This window comes from Salmo salar, chromosome 08, assembly GCF_965601325.2.
Source record: "Salmo salar chromosome 08, fSalSal1, whole genome shotgun sequence".
Lineage (NCBI taxonomy): Eukaryota > Metazoa > Chordata > Actinopteri > Salmoniformes > Salmonidae > Salmo > Salmo salar.
In genome coordinates, this window is record NC_138298.1 from 40,677,302 (window position 1) to 40,697,710 (window position 20,409).

The following is a 20,409-nucleotide window of genomic DNA, read 5'->3' on the forward strand; positions in this document are numbered from 1 at the left end:
TCGTGGTCTTGATTATTTGATGAAACTGTGTTTTTGTGTGACATTGTATGTTTGTGGGCAACTGTCTTCTTCCTGGAGTCATCACATCCTACAGGAGGCCTGGTGCTGTATTCATGTCTTCTTCCTGGGGTCATCACATCCTACAGGAGGCCTAGTGCTGTATTCATGTCTTCTTCCTGGGGTCATCACATCCTACAGGAGGCCTGGTGCTGTATTCATGTCTTCTTCCTGGGGTCATCACATCCTACAGGAGGCCTGGTGCTGTATTCATGTCTTCTTCCTGGAGTCATCACATCCTACAGGAGGCCTGGTGCTGTATTCATGTCTTCTTCCTGGAGTCATCACATCCTACAGGAGGCCTGGTGCTGTATTCATGTCTTCTTCCTGGGGTCATCACATCCTACAGGAGGCCTGGTGCTGTATTCATGTCTTCTTCCTGGAGTCATCACATCCTACAGGAGGCCTAGTGCTGTATTCATGTCTTCTTCCTGGAGTCATCACATCCTACAGGAGGCCTAGTGCTGTATTCATGTCTTCTTCCTGGAGTCATCACATCCTACAGGAGGCCTGGTGCTGTATTCATGTCTTCTTCCTGGAGTCATCACATCCTACAGGAAGCCTGGTGCTGTATTCAGGTCTTCTTCCTGGAGTCATCACATCCTACAGGAGGCCTGGTGGTGTATTCATGTCTTCTTCCTGGAGTCATTACATCCTACAGGAGGCCTGGTGCTGTATTCATGTCTTCTTCCTGGAGTCATCACATCCTACAGGAGGCCTAGTGCTGTATTCATGTCTTCTTCCTGGAGTCATCACATCCTACAGGAGGCCTGGTGCTGTATTCATGTCTTCTTCCTGGGGTCATCACATCCTACAGGAGGCCTGGTGCTGTATTCATGTCTTATTCCTGGAGTCATTACATCCTACAGGAGGCCTAGTGCTGTATTCATGTCTTCTTCCTGGAGTCATCACATCCTACAGGAGGCCTGGTGCTGTATTCATGTCTTCTTCCTGGGGTCATCACATCCTACAGGAGGCCTGGTGCTGTATTCATGTCTTCTTCCTGGGGTCATCACATCCTACAGGAGGCCTGGTGCTGTATTCATGTCTTCTTCCTGGGGTCATCACATCCTACAGGAGGCCTAGTGCTGTATTCATGTCTTCTTCCTGGGGTCATCACATCCTACAGGAGGCCTGGTGCTGTATTCATGTCTTCTTCCTGGAGTCATCACATCCTACAGGAGGCCTAGTGCTGTATTCATGTCTTCTTCCTGGAGTCATCACATCCTACAGGAGGCCTGGTGCTGTATTCATGTCTTCTTCCTGGGGTCATCACATCCTACAGGAGGCCTGGTGCTGTATTCATGTCTTCTTCCTGGAGTCATCACATCCTACAGGAGGCCTGGTGCTGTATTCATGTCTTCTTCCTGGAGTCATTACATCCTACAGGAGGCCTAGACCCTAATGAAAGAGCTTTACAGTAACCCAGCCTAGACCCTAATGGAAGAGCTTTACAGTAACCCGGCCTAGACCCTAATGAAAGAGCTTTACAGTAACCCAGCCTAGACCCTAATGAAAGAGCTTTACAGTAACCCAGCCTAGACCCTAATGAAAGAGCTTTACAGTAACCCAGCCTAGACCCTAATGAAAGAGCTTTACAGTAACCCAGCCTAGACCCTAATGAAAGAGCTTTACAGTAACCCAGCCTAGACCCTAATGAAAGAGCTTTACAGTAACCCGGCCTAGACCCTAATGAAAGAGCTTTACAGTAACCCAGCCTAGACCCTAATGAAAGAGCTTTACAGTAACCCGGCCTAGACCCCAATGAAAGAGCTTTACAGTAACCCAGCCTAGACCCTAATGAAAGAGCTTTACGGTAACCCAGCCTAGACCCTAATGAAAGAGCTTTACAGTAACCCGGCCTAGACCCTAATGAAAGAGCTTTACAGTAACCCAGCCTAGACCCTAATGAAAGAGCTTTACAGTAACCCAGCCTAGAACCTAATGAAAGAGCTTTACAGTAACCCAGCCTAGACCCTAATGAAAGAGCTTTACGGTAACCCAGCCTAGATCCTAATGAAAGAGCTTTACAGTAACCCAGCCTAGACCCTAATGAAAGAGCTTTACAGTAACCCAGCCTAGAACCTAATGAAAGAGCTTTACAGTAACCCAGCCTAGACCCTAATGAAAGAGCTTTACGGTAACCCAGCCTAGATCCTAATGAAAGAGCTTTACAGTAACCCAGCCTAGACCCTAATGAAAGAGCTTTACAGTAACCCAGCCTAGACCCTAATGAAAGAGCTTTACAGTAACCCGGCCTAGACCCTAATGAAAGAGCTTTACAGTAACCCAGCCTAGACCCTAATGAAAGAGCTTTACAGTAACCCAGCCTAGACCCTAATGAAAGAGCTTTACGGTAACCCAGCCTAGACCCTAATGAAAGAGCTTTACAGTAACCCAGCCTAGACCCTAATGAAAGAGCTTTACAGTTACCCAGCCTAGAACCTAATGAAAGAGCTTTACAGTAACCCAGCCTAGACCCTAATGAAAGCTTTACAGTAACCCGGCCTAGACCCTAATGAAAGAGCTTTACAGTAACCCAGCCTAGACCCTAATGGAAGAGCTTTACAGTAACCCAGCCTAGACCCTAATGAAAGAGCTTTACAGTAACCCAGCCTAGACCCTAATGGAAGAGCTTTACAGTAACCCAGCCTAGACCCTAATGAAAGAGCTTTACAGTTACCCAGCCTAGAACCTAATAAAAGAGCTTTACAGTAACCCAGCCTAGACCCTAATGGAAGAGCTTTACAGTAACCCGGTCCAGACCAAGAGCAAGCAAAGCAGAAGCAAGACCACAGTGGCTGTAATGTGTGCGTACTGGCACCAGAGAAGTCAGGCGCAGGAGAGCAAACACTGTGTTACAACGGTGCAGTTTAATTAATAAAATCACCGTGAACAAAAACAATAAATAAATACAATGGAACGAAACCCTTCGCACGCCAGACATAACGTGCACAAACTCTTACAATCAACAATTCCGGACAAGAACATGGGGGGGGGGAACAGAGGGTTAAATACACAACATGTAATTGATGGAATTGAAACCAGGTGTGAGGGAAGAAAAGACAAAACCAATGGAAAATGAAAGGTGGATCGGCGATGGCTAGAAGGCCGGTGACGTCGACCGCCGAACACCGCCCGAACAAGGAGAGGGACCGACTTCGGCAGAAGTCGTGACAGTGGCCCCGTATACAACTGACGTACAACACAACGGTTGGGATGCCAGTTGTATCATACAAGAGTTTTTCTGCACACAAATAAACTAAACAAGCGTGTGGAGGCTCAATGGATCTGCAACAAACTCTTCATTGCATCACAAAAATACATCAGATCACAACCATTGTGTCCAATGTGTTGTAGATCAGTTGCAGAACCTGAGTGTGAACGGGGCCAAAGCTACAAAACACCAACCTAATCTGTGACTGAGTGGAACAGACAGTGAAACTGAGACTCAGGGCTAACGGACGGCTGATACCTCACACTGGCCTGGGAGAGGACCAAATATAGATCAAGAACATGTTTCAGTTTCTCAAAGACGTGTTTGAACATGTCATGGTTGTTGTTGTTGTCGTCTATATCTGTGTGTAAGGTTGTAAAATTCCAGTAACTTTCAATTAAATTCCCAGGATTTCCTGCTTGTTCCCCCCCTGATTCCGGGAATCTTCCAAACTGGAAAACCTGGGAATTTTGGTTAAACGACTGGAATTTTGCAAACCTTTCTGTGTGCTTCACTATACTGACCTGACCAGTTGTAAGACAGTGAATGTATCTGGTGACTGAGTAGAACATTATTGCATCAGTATAATATTTTTAAAGAGAAACGGCAACATTCATTCTAATTCGATTTAAAGTTTGTAAATTAAAAAAAAAGGTACCAATTTTAATTTACACACTTAACAAGCTAGTGCATAGAGAGTGTTTTGTAGATGCTGAGAACAGAATGTATGTTTTTAAATAACATTCTTACAACATTCTTTGAACATACTAATGTTTTTACATAGCATTCTTTCTAATGTTTTCTTGTGGTTTTTATGTAAAGATTTCTTAATGTTCTGAGAACACGACTTTAAATAAAACCACGAGGAAACCTATAGGAAACATTATGCTGAAGTACTGAAATTCCCATAGAAGAATGTTGAGTCTTAACGTTCTCTGAACGTTCTGAGAACATTACTTTATATAGAACCATGAGGAAACCTGTAGGAAACATTAGGCTGAAGTACTGAAATTCCCATAGAAGAACGTTTTTTCTTAACGTTCTCTGAACAAATTTGAGAACATTACTAAATAGAACCATGAGGAAACCTGTAGGAAACGTTATTGGGAAGTTGTGTGCAATATAACCACAGGACAAACACACTCTCACCAAGCTCTAAGATGTTTTCCTTCCCTTTATTTAACTAGGCAAGTCACTGAAGAACTCATTCTTATTTTACAATGACGGCCTACACCGGCCAAACCCCGGACGACGCTGGGACAATTGAGCGCCGCCCTATGGGACTTCACGATAACGGCCGGTTGTGATACAGGCCCCGGATCGAACCAGGGTCTGTAGTGACGCCTCTAGCGCTGAGATGCGGTGCCTTACGACCGCTGTGCCACTCTGGTTAACATATGGTTTTCAGAACGGTATGTGCTTGCTGGGAAACATCCAAAAGTTACTAAGTGCTACATTTCAGATAAACCACTGCAAATACAGACAGACAGACAGACAGACAGACAGACAGACAGACAGACAGACAGACAGACAGACAGACAGACAGACAGACAGACAGAGACAGACAGAGACAGACAGACAGACAGACAGACAGACAGACAGACAGACAGACAGACAGACAGACAGACAGACAGATTACGTAGTTGTAGTACAATATAGATCTATAGATATGCTACATATTCTACATACACAAGTCATGAGTGTGTTCCTAAAGACAGTTAAATACACAACTCTTAATACTATATTTGTAAGGACTGTTCCTCTGAAATCTTCATTCACCATTATTCCCTAGCGTCTTCCTCCAGTTTCCCCGTTTAAAGACCACTCTAGCTATTGGTGAACTGTTTCCCGTTGAAAAACGACAGCTTCCAGTGGAGATACATTCAGGTAATGCAGTTTACAGAAGACCCACTTCCTCATTTGATTTCAGCTCTCCGGGTGTTTCTGCCCGATTAGATACAATCTGACCCAACCATCCATCCCGTCGTAAAAATGCTGCCGCAGCTCGTTGCCGTGGTAACGAGCCACCTCGTGAAGAAAAAACGAAACAAAATGGCTTCCAGAAGAGAACAGCAGCATCTGAGTAACTGTAGCAACCGCTCCCTTCAGGTGTTCCAACCAGAGACACGCCCCTTTTCACACCTCCGTCCATCTGTCCATCAATCCATCCCTTTAATCACTAAGTTGCTCTACAAATGAAGTTGTATTGAATTGAATTCCTTTATTCATCCATTTCCTATTTTTTACCCTAGTTCATTTTGAAAAATGGCTGCCACTGTCTCTTCCACTACTGGTTGGTCACACGTTGATCCTTTAGGACAGGAAGGGGGGGGTCCAAGGCAAACTATTGTACACATTAAAACATTCCAGGACAAAATAAAGTTGTATTGAATTGAAATCCTTCTATCCATCCATTCCTCTTGTATTTTTCCCCCCGTCACTACATTTCTCTCCTTTCTCGTCCTGTCACACGTCGATACGTGCCGAGAGGAAGGGAGAGAAGAAGAAGTCGAATGCGAACTTGACGGAGTTGAGGGTGGTCCGTCTCCAGTCTCTCTCTATCTTTACCTGCAGAAACAAGTACAGACACTGTAAGTCAGTTGGTAGAGCTTGCAATGCCAGGATAGTGGGTTCGATTCCCGGGGCCTCCCATGTGTAAAATGTATGCAAGCATGACTAAGTGTCTTTGGATAGAATTGTCTGCTAAATGGCATATTATTATTATTATATATTACCTGTCCGGCAGCGGTCAGAAGGGAGGAGTCACAGTCCAGACAGTAGATGGCCTTCAGCTCGAAGGACGGGACCTGGCCCCCCAGATGACCCTCCAACGTAGTGCTGAACTCCACCAGGCTGCCGGGCTGCAGGCGCAGCAACACCTACACAACACCAACAGCTTCATCATTTAATCATTTAGCATAATCATTTAGGCCTTTTAACAAATGCATGGATACATTTTACATTCGGGAGACCCCAGTTTTTAATAGGTTAATCATTTTAATTAAACATAATTTAATGAGTGCACCTAGATAACAACAGAGCCATGTATTTAGAGAGTTAGGACAGTGAAGTTTATTGCACTATGAAAGGCTAAACTCTGTAAATACATGGCTGTGGACAACACCAACAGTAATAGGTTAATAATGTCATCATTAGAACAGGGTTCTATCAGTCCTTAAGGAATAGGGTTTACCTGTCTGAACTCATGACTGGCCACCAGTTTGATGTCTCTGGCCCGGTCCTCTGGCACCCCGTCTTCCTCGGGCATCCCCACCCCCACCTCAAATCATATCAAACTTTGATTAAAGTACATAAAAATTAAATCACACTTTACATTATAACAATAAAATGAAAAGCAGTAAAAGTGGATAAATAACACATCATAAAACACAGAGTATATCTAAAACTACTACTGATTAAAGGTCCCGGTCCCGTGGGGCTCAGCGGGTAGAGCATTGTGCTTGCAACATCAGGAAGTGAGTTCGATTCCCACGGGGGACCAGTATGAAAAAGGCCGAAAATATATACACTCAATTCTGTAAGTCGCTCCGGAGAAGAGCGTCTGTTAAATTACTAAAATGTAAACGTAAAAGCCAGGCTAAAAATGTAAACGTTGTCTGTATCTCTTACCTCCAACACATAGCTGTCGTAGAAGAGCGTCTGTTAAATTACTAAAATGTAAACTTTGTCTGTATCTCTGACCTCCAACACATAGCTGTCAGAGAAGAGCGTCTGTTAAATTACTAAAATGTAAACTTTGTCTGTATCTCTGACCTCCAACACATAGCTGTCGTAGAAGAGCGTCTGTTAAATTACTAAAATGTAAACGTTGTCTGTATCTCTGACCTCCAACACATAGCTGTCAGAGAAGAGCGTCTGTTAAATGACTAAAATGTAAACGTTGTCTGTATCTCTTACCTCCAACACATAGCTGTCGTAGCGCTTCACGTGACACGTGTGTTTGGCCAAAGCCTTGATCACACATAGCTCCTCCTCTTCCTGCTGCTGGAGGAGGACGGCCGTCGGCACGGCAACTCCAAGCACTGTGGTGTTGGCATAGTCGGCGACGGTGAGGTTAGCATTAGCGACGGTTGCTGTGGCGTCGGGGGTGTTGGAGTTGGCCGTTGAGGATGTGGAGGTGTTGGTGGAGTTGTTCCGCAGCGGGTCACATTTAGGATAGGTCTCTCCGTAAAGACAGCGTAGCCAATCTCCCATGAACACCGGCAGCAGGTTGATGACGGACTGGGCTCCGTTCTCAGTTTCCGCTACACGCACCTGCCGGAACCTACCGGTCCATGTCACCTGGGATTTAAAAAAAAAAAAGAAGAATTACAAAAAGGTTTAGTTCGAAATGGCACACTATTCCCTATACATACAGTATAGCTGGTGTCAGAGTGTTTCAGTGATGTACCTGGTGTCAGAGTGTTTCAGTGATGTAGCTGGTGTCAGAATGTGTTTCAGTGATGTACCTGGTGTCAGAGTGTTTCAGTGATGTACCTGGTGTCAGAGTGTTTCAGTGATGTACCTGGTGTCAGAGTGTTTCAGTGATGTACCTGGTGTCAGAGTGTTTAAGTGATGTACCTGGTGTCAGAATGTGTTTCAGTGATGTACCTGGTGTCAGAGTGTTTCAGTGATGTACCTGGTGTCAGAGTGTTTCAGTGATGTACCTGGTGTCAGAGTGTTTCAGTGATGTACCTGGTGTCAGAGTGTTTAAGTGATGTACCTGGTGTCAGAGTGTTTCAGTGATGTACCTGGTGTCAGAGTGTTTCAGTGATGTACCTGGTGTCAGAGTGTTTCAGTGATGTACCTGGTGTCAGAGTGTTTAAGTGATGTACCTGGTGTCAGAGTGTTTAAGTGATGTACCTGGTGTCAGAGTGTTTAAGTGATGTACCTGGTGTCAGAGTGTTTAAGTGATGTACCTGGTGTCAGAGTGTTTAAGTGATGTACCTGGTGTCAGAGTGTTTAAGTGATGTACCTGGTGTCAGAATGTTTCAGTGATGTACCTGGTGTCAGAGTGTTTAAGTGATGTACCTGGTGTCAGAGTGTTTAAGTGATGTACCTGGTGTCAGAATGTTTCAGTGATGTACCTGGTGTCAGAGTGTTTAAGTGATGTACCTGGTGTCAGAGTGTTTAAGTGATGTACCTGGTGTCAGAGTGTTTAAGTGATGTACCTGGTGTCAGAATGTGTTTCAGTGATGTACCTGGTGTCAGAGTGTTTCAGTGATGTACCTGGTGTCAGAGTGTTTAAGTGATGTACCTGGTGTCAGAGTGTTTCAGTGATGTACCTGGTGTCAGAGTGTTTAAGTGATGTACCTGGTGTCCGTCCAGGTGTGTACAGAAGATCTGTGTCTGAGCCACACCTTTCACCTTCCAGGCAGGAGGACCACACAGCTGTCCGTACTGTCTCCAGGTCAATGTAGAGTTATACCCCTAAACATCAACATTACATTTCATTCAATACAATTAAAGGTTCAAATCAAATATATCATTAAATCAAATCAAATATATCATTCAATTAAATATGACATTTAATTAAATCAGTGGAGTGCATTTAGCCATCTCTACACACAGTAAACAGAGAGCCAAGTACAGCTCCAGTTACCGTCCCATCCAGTAAACAGAGAGCCAAGTACAGCCCCAGTTACCGTCCCATCCAGTAAACAGAGAGCCAAGTACAGCTCCAGTTACCGTCCCATCCAGTAAACAGAGAGCCAAGTACAGCTCCAGTTACCGTCCCATCCAGTAAACAGAGAGCCAAGTACAGCTCCAGTTACCGTCCCATCCAGTAAACAGAGAGCCAAGTACAGCTCCAGTTACCGTCCCATCCAGTAAACAGAGAGCCAAGTACAGCCCCAGTTACCGTCCCATCCAGTAAACAGAGAGCCAAGTACAGCTCCAGTTACCGTCCCATCCAGTAAACAGAGAGCCAAGTACAGCCCCAGTTACCGTCCCATCCAGTAAACAGAGAGCCAAGTACAGCTCCAGTTACCGTCCCATCCAGTAAACAGAGAGCCAAGTACAGCCCCAGTTACCGTCCCATCCAGTAAACAGAGAGCCAAGTACAGCCCCAGTTACCGTCCCATCCAGTAAACAGAGAGCCAAGTACAGCCCCAGTTACCGTCCCATCCAGTAAACAGAGAGCCAAGTACAGCCCCAGTTACCGTCCCATCCAGTAAACAGAGAGCCAAGTACAGCCCCAGTTACCGTCCCATCCAGTAAACAGAGAGCCAAGTACAGCTCCAGTTACCGTCCCATCCAGTAAACAGAGAGCCAAGTACAGCTCCAGTTACCGTCCCATCCAGTAAACAGAGAGCCAAGTACAGCTCCAGTTACCGTCCCATCCAGTAAACAGAGAGCCAAGTACAGCTCCAGTTACCGTCCCATCCAGTAAACAGAGAGCCAAGTACAGCTCCAGTTACCGTCCCATCCAGTAAACAGAGAGCCAAGTACAGCCCCAGTTACCGTCCCATCCAGTAAACAGAGAGCCAAGTACAGCCCCAGTTACCGTCCCATCCAGTAAACAGAGAGCCAAGTACAGCCCCGGTTACCATCCCATCCAGTAAACAGAGAGCCAAGTACAGCCCCGGTTACCGTCCCATCCAGTAAACAGAGAGCCAAGTACAGCCCCAGTTACCGTCCCATCCAGTAAACAGAGAGCCAAGTACAGCCCCAGTTACCGTCCCATCCAGTAAACAGAGAGCCAAGTACAGCCCCAGTTACCGTCCCATCCAGTAAACAGAGAGCCAAGTACAGCTCCAGTTACCGTCCCATCCAGTAAACAGAGAGCCAAGTACAGCCCCAGTTACCGTCCCATCCAGTAAACAGAGAGCCAAGTACAGCCCCAGTTACCGTCCCATCCAGTAAACAGAGAGCCAAGTACAGCCCCAGTTACCGTCCCATCCAGTAAACAGAGAGCCAAGTACAGCCCCAGTTACCGTCCCATCCAGTAAACAGAGAGCCAAGTACAGCTCCAGTTACCGTCCCATCCAGTAAAAAGCGAGTCTTGTACAGTCCCAGTTACGTCCCATCCAGAGATACATTCACATCACTGTAATAGAATCAGCTCCAACAGTATTGGGGACAGTAACACATGTTACTGTCTCAATACTTTTGTTGTTTTGGCTCTGAACTCCAGCACTTTGGATTTGAAATGATACAATGACTAAGAGGTTAAAGGTCAGACTGACAGCTTTAATTTGAGGGTATTTTCATCGGGTGAACTGTTTTGAAATTACAGCACATTTTGCACATAGTCCCCCCCCATTTTAGGGAACCAAAAGTATTTGGATAAATTCACTTATATGTGTATTAAAGTAGTACAAAGTGTAGTATTTGGTCCCATATTCCTAGAACTTGTGACTCTACAAACTTGTTGGATACATTTGCTGTTTGTTTTGGTCGTGTTTCAGATTATTTTGTGCCCAATAGAAATGAATGGTAAATAATGTATAGTGTAATTTTGGAGTCATTTTTATTGTAAATAATGTGGATGCTACCATGATTACGGATAGTCCTAAATGAATCGTGAATAATGATGAGTGAGGAAGTTACAGACGCACAAATATCATAGCCACCCTCCAAAATGCTAACCTCTCCTGTAATGGTGAGAGATTAGCATGTCTTGGGGGTAGGATATTTGTGTGTCTGTAACTTCCTCTCTCATCATTATTCAGGATTCATTCAGGATTATCCGAGATCATGGTAGCATCCACATTAATGTAGAAGTGTTTAGAAACGCATTATATTATTACTTACAATAAAAGTGACTCCAAAATTACACTATACATTATTTACCATTCATTTCTATTGGGCACAAAATAGTCTGAAACACAGCCAAAACAAACAGCAAATGTATCCAACAAGTTTGTAGAGTCACAAGGAATATGGGACCAAATACTACACTTTTTACTACTTTAATACACATAAGTGAATGTATCACAATACTTTTGGTTCCCTAAAATGGGGTGGACTATGTACAAATAGTGCTGTAATTTCTAAACGTTTCACCCGATATGGATGTAAATACGCTAAAATTAAAGCTGACAGTCTGCACTTTAACCTTGAAGTAATTTTTGCATTTAAAATCCGAAGTGCTGGAGTACAGAGTCAGAAAAATCTAAAATGTGTTACTGTCCCATATACTTTTAGAGTTCACTGTATGTCTTGCTTCCCCCCCACCCTTTTTTTTGTCTTTTTAAATTACTGTATTATTTATTTGCACACAAGGAAATACAAAACAATGTGATGAGGGTTTAAAAGACAAGAGAAAAGTGCAGGAGAAGGAAAAACCTTAAGGCATTTATAAGTCACCTGCCTCTTTCAAATATTTATAGAATGAACCCCTCCCCCTTCCTCTTTACCTGCAGTCCCTCTGAATGGTAGACGTACGTCCAGAAGAACAGCATCACCATAGTGACGCAGCATAGGATGAGCTTGACGGCGCCGCGTTGCGACATGGAGTGGAACACGTCCATGAGCGACAGGCCGAAGCGCGTCCACAGCCTCAGTGTCACCGGCACTGCACACACGGCCAGCGTCACAATCATCTGAGGATTAGAAGGAGAAGAAACTTTATTAACCAACGCAATGTGGACATTTGTCCCAAGTCAGACTACCATGATTATAGTGGCATTATAGTGGCATTATAGGGAATTTATAGTGGTGTCATAGTGTTATTATAGTGGCATTATAGTGGTATTATAGTGGCATTACAGTGGTATTACAGTGGCATTATAGTGGTATTATAGGGGATTTATAGTGGTATTATAGGGGATAATAGTGGTATTACAGTGGTATTATAGTGGTATTAATTTATAGTGGCATTATAGTGGTATTATAGTGGTATTATAGGGGATTTATAGTGGTATTATAGTGGTATTATAGTGGTATTATAGTGGTATTATAGGGGATTTATAGTGGTATTATAGTGGTATTATAGGGGATTTATAGTGGCATTACAGTGGCATTACAGTGGTATTATAGTGGTATTATAGTGGTATTATAGTGGTATTATAGGGGATTTATAGCGGTATTATAGTGGTATTATAGGGGATTTATAGTGGTATTATAGTGGTATTATAGTGGATTTATAGTGGTATTATAGTGGTATTATAGGGGATTTATAGTGGTATTATAGTGGTATTATAGGGGATTTATAGTGGTATTATAGGGGATTTATAGTGGTATTATAGTGGTATTATAGTGGTATTATAGGGGATTTATAGTGGTATTATAGGGGATTTATAGTGGTATTATAGTGGTATTATAGTGGTATTATAGTGGCATTACAGTGGCATTACAGTGGTATTATAGTGGTATTATAGGGGATTTATAGTGGTATTATAGTGGTATTATAGGGGATTTATAGTGGTATTATAGTGGTATTATAGTGGTATTATAGTGGTATTATAGTGGTATTATAGTGGTATTATAGGGGATTTATAGGGGATTTATAGTGTTATTATAGTGGTATTATAGGGGATTTATAGCGGTATTATAGTGGTATTATAGGGGATTTATAGTGGTATTATAGTGGTATTATAGGGGATTTATAGTGGTATTATAGGGGATTTATAGTGGTATTATAGTGGTATTATAGTGGTATTATAGGGGATTTATAGCGGTATTATAGTGGTATTATAGGGGATTTATAGTGGTATTATAGTGGTATTATAGTGGATTTATAGTGGTATTATAGTGGTATTATAGGGGATTTATAGTGGTATTATAGTGGTATTATAGGGGATTTATAGTGGTATTATAGGGGATTTATAGTGGTATTATAGTGGTATTATAGTGGTATTATAGTGGCATTACAGTGGCATTACAGTGGCATTACAGTGGTATTATAGTGGTATTATAGGGGATTTATAGTGGCATTACAGTGGTATTATAGTGGTATTATAGTGGTATTATAGTGGTATTATAGGGGATTTATAGTGGTATTATAGTGGTATTATAGGGGATTTATAGTGGTATTATAGTGGTATTATAGGGGATTTATAGTGGTATTATAGTGGTATTATAGTGGTATTATAGGGGATTTATAGGGGATTTATAGTGTTATTACAGTGGTATTATAGTGGTATTATAGTGGTATTATAGTGGTATTATAGGGGATTTATAGTGGTATTATAGTGGTATTATAGTGGTATTACAGTGGTATTATAGGGGATTTATAGTGGCATTACAGTGGCATTACAGTGGTATTATAGTGGTATTATAGTGGTATTATAGGGGATTTATAGTGGTATTATAGTGGTATTATAGTGGTATTATAGTGGTATTATAGTGGTATTATAGGGGATTTATAGTGGTATTATAGGGGATTTATAGTGGTATTATAGTAGTATTATAGGGGATTTATAGTGGTATTATAGTGGTATTATAGGGGATTTATAGTGGTATTATAGTAGTATTATAGGGGATTTATAGTGGTATTATAGTGGTATTATAGGGGATTTATAGTGGTATTATAGTGGTATTATAGGGGATTTATAGTGGTATTATAGTGGTATTATAGTGGCATTACAGTGGTATTATAGTGGTATTATAGGGGATTTATAGTGGTATTATAGGGGATTTATAGTGGTATTATAGTGGTATTATAGGGGATTTATAGTGGTATTATAGTGGTATTATAGTGGTATTATAGTGGTATTATAGTGGTATTATAGGGGATTTATAGTGGTATTATAGTAGTATTATAGGGGATTTATAGTGGTATTATAGTGGTATTATAGGGGATAATAGTGGTATTACAGTGGTATTATAGTGGTATTAATTTATAGTGGCATTATAGTGGTATTATAGTGGTATTATAGGGGATTTATAGCGGTATTATAGTGGTATTATAGTGGTATTATAGGGGATTTATAGTGGTATTATAGTGGTATTATAGTGGTATTATAGGGGATTTATAGTGGTATTATAGTGGTATTATAGTGGCATTACAGTGGTATTATAGTGGTATTATAGTGGTATTATAGTGGTATTATAGTGGTATTATAGTGGCATTACAGTGGTATTATAGTGGCATTACAGTGGTATTATAGTGGCATTACAGTGGTATTATAGTGGCATTACAGTGGTATTATAGTGTCATTACAGTGGTATTATAGTGGCATTACAGTGGTATTATAGTGTGTTGATTTGTGTATTTTGTAAACTGACCTCACTAAGTGAAACAAATACAAATGAACAATAAAGTTATCGTATCGCCATTTGGGAACACAACAGAAACAAGTCATTGACTTTATTGGGCTATCCCCATCGTGTTTTTAAAACGTTATGTACTGCGTGCATGTCTCTTAACCTGCCGACCAATCATCACCTTGGTGAGCTCCAGCTCCAGGAACCATTTGATCAGCTGGATGAGGACCATGGCAGCCAGCCCCACGGCCAGCACGGGCAAGGCAAACAGGAACAGGAAGTAGGCAACGCAGGTTCGGATGAGCCCCACGGGGGAAGAGTTTTGGAGCAGCACCACAGAGAACTCACACCACAGGAAGCAGACCAGGTAGGGGACCAGGAAACAGTAGGTCCCACGGAAACCACGCTGCCTGGCCATACTGGGGGAGGAGAGGGAGAGGGGGGGGGGGGGGGGGGGGGTGAGGAGAGGAGAGGAGAGAGGGGGGGGGGGGAGTAGGGGTGTTGAGGAGAGGAGAGGAGAGGAGAGAGGGGGGTAGGGGGGAGTAGGGGTGGTGAGGAGAGGAGAGGAGGGAGGGGGAAGGGGGGGAGGAGAGGGAGAGGGGGGTGAGGAGAGGAGAGGAGAGAGGGGGGGGGGAGTAGGGGTGTTGAGGAGAGGAGAGGAGGGTAGGGGGGAGTAGGGGTGGTGAGGAGAGGAGAGGAGGGAGGGGGAAGGGGGGGAGAGAGAGGAGAGAGGGGGGAAGGGGGGGAGTAGGGGTGGTGAGGAGAGGCGAGGAGAGAGGGGGGAAGGGGGGAGTAGGGGTGGTGAGGAGAGGAGAGGAGAGAGGGGGGTAGGGGGGAGTAGGGGTGGTGAGGGGAGGAGAGGAGGGAGGGGGAAGGGGGGGAGAGAGAGGAGAGAGGGGGGAAGGGGGGGAGTAGGGGTGGTGAGGAGAGGCGAGGAGAGAGGGGGGAAGGGGGGAGTAGGGGTGGTGAGGAGAGGAGAGGTGGGAGAGGAGAGAGGGGGGAAGGGGGGGAGTAGGGGTGATGAGGAGAGGAGAGAGAAGAGAGAGCGGTGAAGGGGGGGAGTAGGGGTGGTGAGGAGAGGAGAGGAGAGGAGAGAGAGGGGGGAAGGGTGGGGGGGTGAAGCCAAAATGTTACGGGTGAAGCCGCAAATAGCTAATTTTGGCATGGATTAGTTAGGCTTTTTAGCGACAACATTCTAACTGAAAATGACTTTGCTACTCTTACTATATGGAGTAGAAAGTTCACATGGCATGTGAAAGTTCACAAACTTTTCCCTTGTCGAATACACACCAGATGTGATGGTATTCCATTGATCTATTTTACACTTAGCAGACATTCTTATCCAGAGAGACTTCCAGGAGCAGTTAGGGATGCCTTGCTCAAGGGCACATCAACAGACTATTCAACTTGTCGGCTCAGGGATTCGATCCAGCTACCTTTCGGTTGATGGACCAAGAGTCCAGCCGCTCGGCTACCTGATGCCATATTCCATAGTGCTCACCTGATTCAAATAAAATTTATTTATAAAAGCCCTTCTTACATCAGCTGATATCTAAAAGTGCTGTACAGAAACCCAGCCTAAAACCCCAAACAGCAAGAACAGGAAGAACAGGTAGTAGAGGTAGAGGTACTAACCTGTAGAACAGGAAGTAGAGGTAGAGGTAGAGGTACTGACCTGTAGAACAGGAAGTAGAGGTAGAGGTACTAACCTGTAGAACAGGTATTAGAGGTAGAGGTACTGACCTGTAGAACAGGAAGTAGAGGTAGAGGTACTAACCTGTAGAACAGGTAGTAGAGGTAGAGGTACTAACCTGTAGAACAGGTAGTAGAGGTAGAGGTACTGACCTGTAGAACAGGTAGTAGAGGTAGAGGTACTGACCTGTAGAACAGGTAGTAGAGGTAGAGGTACTGACCTGAAGAACAGGTAGTAGAGGTAGAGGTACTGACCTGTAGAACAGGTATTAGAGGTAGAGGTACTAACCTGTAGAACAGGTATTAGAGGTAGAGGTACTGACCTGTAGAACAGGTAGTAGAGGTAGAGGTACTAACCTGTAGAACAGGTAGTAGAGGTAGAGGTACTGACCTGTAGAACAGGTAGTAGAGGTAGAGGTACTAACCTGTAGAACAGGTAGTAGAGGTAGAGGTACTGACCTGTAGAACAGGTAGTAGAGGTAGAGGTACTAACCTGTAGAACAGGTAGTAGAGGTAGAGGTACTGACCTGTAGAACAGGTAGTAGAGGTAGAGGTACTGACCTGTAGAACAGGTATTAGAGGTAGAGGTACTGACCTGTAGAACAGGTAGTAGAGGTAGAGGTACTGACCTGTAGAACAGGTAGTAGAGGTAGAGGTAGAGTTACTGACCTGTAGAACAGGTAGTAGAGGTAGAGGTACTGACCTGTAGAACAGGAAGTAGAGGTAGAGGTAGAGGTACTAACCTGTAGAACAGGTAGTAGAGGTAGAGGTACTAACCTGTAGAACAGGTAGTAGAGGTAGAGGTACTGACCTGTAGAACAGGTAGTAGAGGTAGAGGTACTGACCTGTAGAACAGGAAGTAGAGGTAGAGGTACTGACCTGTAGAACAGGTAGTAGAGGTAGAGGTACTGACCTGTAGAACAGGAAGTAGAGGTAGAGGTACTGACCTGTAGAACAGGTAGTAGAGGTAGAGGTAGAGATACTGACCTGAAGAACAGGAAGTAGAGGTAGAGGTACTGACCTGTAGAACAGGTAGTAGAGGTAGAGGTAGAGGTACTGACCTGTAGAACAGGAAGTAGAGGTAGAGGTACTGACCTGAAGAACAGGTAGTAGAGGTAGAGGTACTGACCTGTAGAACAGGTAGTAGAGGTAGAGGTAGAGGTACTGACCTGTAGAACAGGTAGTAGAGGTAGAGGTACTGACCTGTAGAACAGGTAGTAGAGGTAGAGGTACTGACCTGTAGAACAGGTAGTAGAGGTAGAGGTACTGACCTGAAGAACAGGTAGTAGAGGTAGAGGTACTGACCTGTAGAACAGGAAGTAGAGGTAGAGGTACTAACCTGTAAAACAGGAAGTAGAGGTAGAGGTACTGACCTGTAGAACAGGTAGTAGAGGTAGAGGTACTGACCTGAAGAACAGGTAGTAGAGGTAGAGGTACTGACCTGTAGAACAGGTAGTAGAGGTAGAGGTACTGACCTGTAGAACAGGTAGTAGAGGTAGAGGTACTGACCTGAAGAACAGGTAGTAGAGGTAGAGGTACTGACCTGTAGAACAGGTAGTAGAGGTAGAGGTACTGACCTGTAGAACAGGTAGTAGAGGTAGAGGTACTGACCTGAAGAACAGGTAGTAGAGGTAGAGGTACTGACCTGTAGAACAGGTAGTAGAGGTAGAGGTAGAGGTACTGACCTGTAGAACAGGTAGTAGAGGTAGAGGTACTGACCTGTAGAACAGGTAGTAGAGGTAGAGATACTGACCTGAAGAACAGGAAGTAGAGGTAGAGGTACTGACCTGAAGAACAGGTAGTAGAGGTAGAGGTACTGACCTGTAGAACAGGAAGTAGAGGTAGAGGTACTAACCTGTAAAACAGGAAGTAGAGGTAGAGGTACTGACCTGTAGAACAGGTAGTAGAGGTAGAGGTAGAGGTACTGACCTGTAGAACAGGTAGTAGAGGTAGAGGTACTGACCTGTAGAACAGGTAGTAGAGGTAGAGGTACTGACCTGTAGAACAGGTAGTAGAGGTAGAGGTACTGACCTGAAGAACAGGTAGTAGAGGTAGAGGTACTGACCTGTAGAACAGGTAGTAGAGGTAGAGGTACTGACCTGAAGAACAGGTAGTAGAGGTAGAGGTACTGACCTGTAGAACAGGTAGTAGAGGTAGAGGTACTGACCTGAAGAACAGGTAGTAGAGGTAGAGATACTGACCTGAAGAACAGGAAGTAGAGGTAGAGGTACTGACCTGAAGAACAGGTAGTAGAGGTAGAGGTACTGACCTGTAGAACAGGTAGTAGAGGTACTGACCTGAAGAACAGGTAGTAGAGGTAGAGGTACTGACCTGTAGAACAGGTAGTAGAGGTACTGACCTGAAGAACAGGTAGTAGAGGTAGAGGTACTGACCTGTAGAACAGGTAGTAGAGGTACTGACCTGAAGAACAGGTAGTAGAGGTAGAGGTACTGACCTGTAGAACAGGTAGTAGAGGTACTGACCTGAAGAACAGGTAGTACAGGTAGAGGTACTGACCTGTAGAACAGGTAGTAGAGGTACTGACCTGAAGAACAGGTAGTAGAGGTAGAGGTACTGACCTGTATAACAGGAAGTAGAGGTAGAGATACTGTCCTGAAGAACAGGTAGTAGAGGTAGAGGTCCTGACCTGTAGAACAGGTAGTAGAGGTAGAGGTAGAGGTACTAACCTGTAGAACAGGTAGTTGAGGTAGAGGTACTGACCTGAAGAACAGGTAGTAGAGGTAAAGGTACTGACCTGTAGAACAGGAAGTAGAGGTAGAGGTACTGACCTGTAGAACAGGTAGTAGAGGTAGAGGTACTGACCTGTAGAACAGGTAGTACAGGTAGAGGTAGAGGTACTGACCTGTAGAACAGGAAGTAGAGGTAGAGGTACTGACCTGTAGAACAGGTAGTAGAGGTAGAGGTACTGACCTGTAGAACAGGAAGTAGAGGTAGAGGTACTGACCTGTAGAACAGGTAGTACAGGTAGAGGTACTGACCTGTAGAACAGGTAGTAGAGGTAGAGGTAGAGGTACTGACCTGTAGAACAGGTAGTAGAGGTAGAGGTACTGACCTGTAGAGCAGGTAGTAGAGGTAGAGGTAGAGGTACTGACCTGTAGAACAGGAAGTAGAGGTAGAGGTACTGACCTGTAGAACAGGTAGTAGAGGTAGAGGTACTGACCTGAAGAACAGGTAGTAGAGGTAGAGGTACTGACCTGTAGAACCCGAAGTAGATGTAGAGGTACTGACCTGTAGAACAGGTAGTAGAGGTAGAGGTACTGACCTGTAGAACAGGTAGTACAGGTAGAGGTACTGACCTGTAGAACAGGTAGTAGAGGTAGAGGTACTGACCTGTAGAACAGGAAGTAGAGGTAGAGGTAGAGGTACTGACCTGTAGAACAGGTAGTACAGGTAGAGGTACTGACCTGAAGAACAGGAAGTAGAGGTAGAGGTACTGACCTGTAGAACAGGTAGTAGAGGTAGAGGTAGAGGTACTGACCTGTAGAACAGGTAGTAGAGGTAGAGGTACTGACCTGTAGAACAGGTAGTATAGGTAGAGGTACTGACCTGTAGAACAGGTAGTAGAGGTAGAGGTACTGTCCTGAAGAACAGGAAGTAGATGTAGAGGTACTGACCTGTAGAACAGGTAGTACAGGTAGAGGTACTAACCTGTAGAACAGGTAGTAGAGGTAGAGGTACTGACCTGTAGAACAGGTAGTAGAGGTATAGGTACTGACCTGTAGAACAGGTAGTAGAGGTAGAGGTACTGACCTGAAGAACAGGAAGTAGAGGTAGAGGTACTGACCTGAAGAATAGGTAGTACAGGTAGAGGTAGAGGTACTGACCTGTAGAACAGGTAGTAGAGGTAGAGGTACTGACCTGTAGAACAGGTAGTAGAGGTAGAGGTACTGACCTGAAGAACAGGTAGTACAGGTAGAGGTACTGACCTGTAGAACAGGAAGTAGAGGTAGAGGTACTGACCTGAAGAACAGGTAGTACAGGTAGAGGTCTAGCAGGCAGGGCAGACTGATCTTCATCACCACTGACTCCCCTAGTGGCAGGGTAGTGAAAGTGTGGCTCAGCATCCTCAGCAGAACAGCACTCTGGGGCAGGAGACTGGTCAGAGAACACAAAGACGTCGCCACCTACAGACAGAACCACACATAGGACCAGCAGTAATATGTATTATATATATATATATATATATATATATATACCTACAGACAGAACCACACATAGGACCAGCAGTAATATGTATTATAATATCTATATATATATATACCTACAGACAG

At 44.1% G+C, this 20,409-nt stretch overlaps 1 protein-coding gene across 1 annotated transcript in view; it reads right to left on the reverse strand.

Annotated features, from left to right (window-relative positions):
- Positions 1-2,908: 2,908 nt before the first annotated feature.
- Positions 2,909-20,409, reverse strand: part of LOC106598795 (wolframin) — a 50,113-nt gene continuing 32,612 nt past the window's right edge. The window contains exons 12-19 of the mRNA XM_082978691.1: positions 20,099-20,262; positions 14,607-14,844; positions 11,635-11,820; positions 8,588-8,704; positions 7,193-7,576; positions 6,468-6,554; positions 6,010-6,153; positions 2,909-5,842 (exon numbers count right to left, since the gene is read on the reverse strand). Of these exons, the coding sequence (XP_082834817.1) occupies positions 5,741-5,842; positions 6,010-6,153; positions 6,468-6,554; positions 7,193-7,576; positions 8,588-8,704; positions 11,635-11,820; positions 14,607-14,844; positions 20,099-20,262 (1,422 nt within the window). The 3' untranslated portion in view covers positions 2,909-5,740. The remainder of the gene's footprint in view (positions 5,843-6,009; positions 6,154-6,467; positions 6,555-7,192; positions 7,577-8,587; positions 8,705-11,634; positions 11,821-14,606; positions 14,845-20,098; positions 20,263-20,409) is intronic.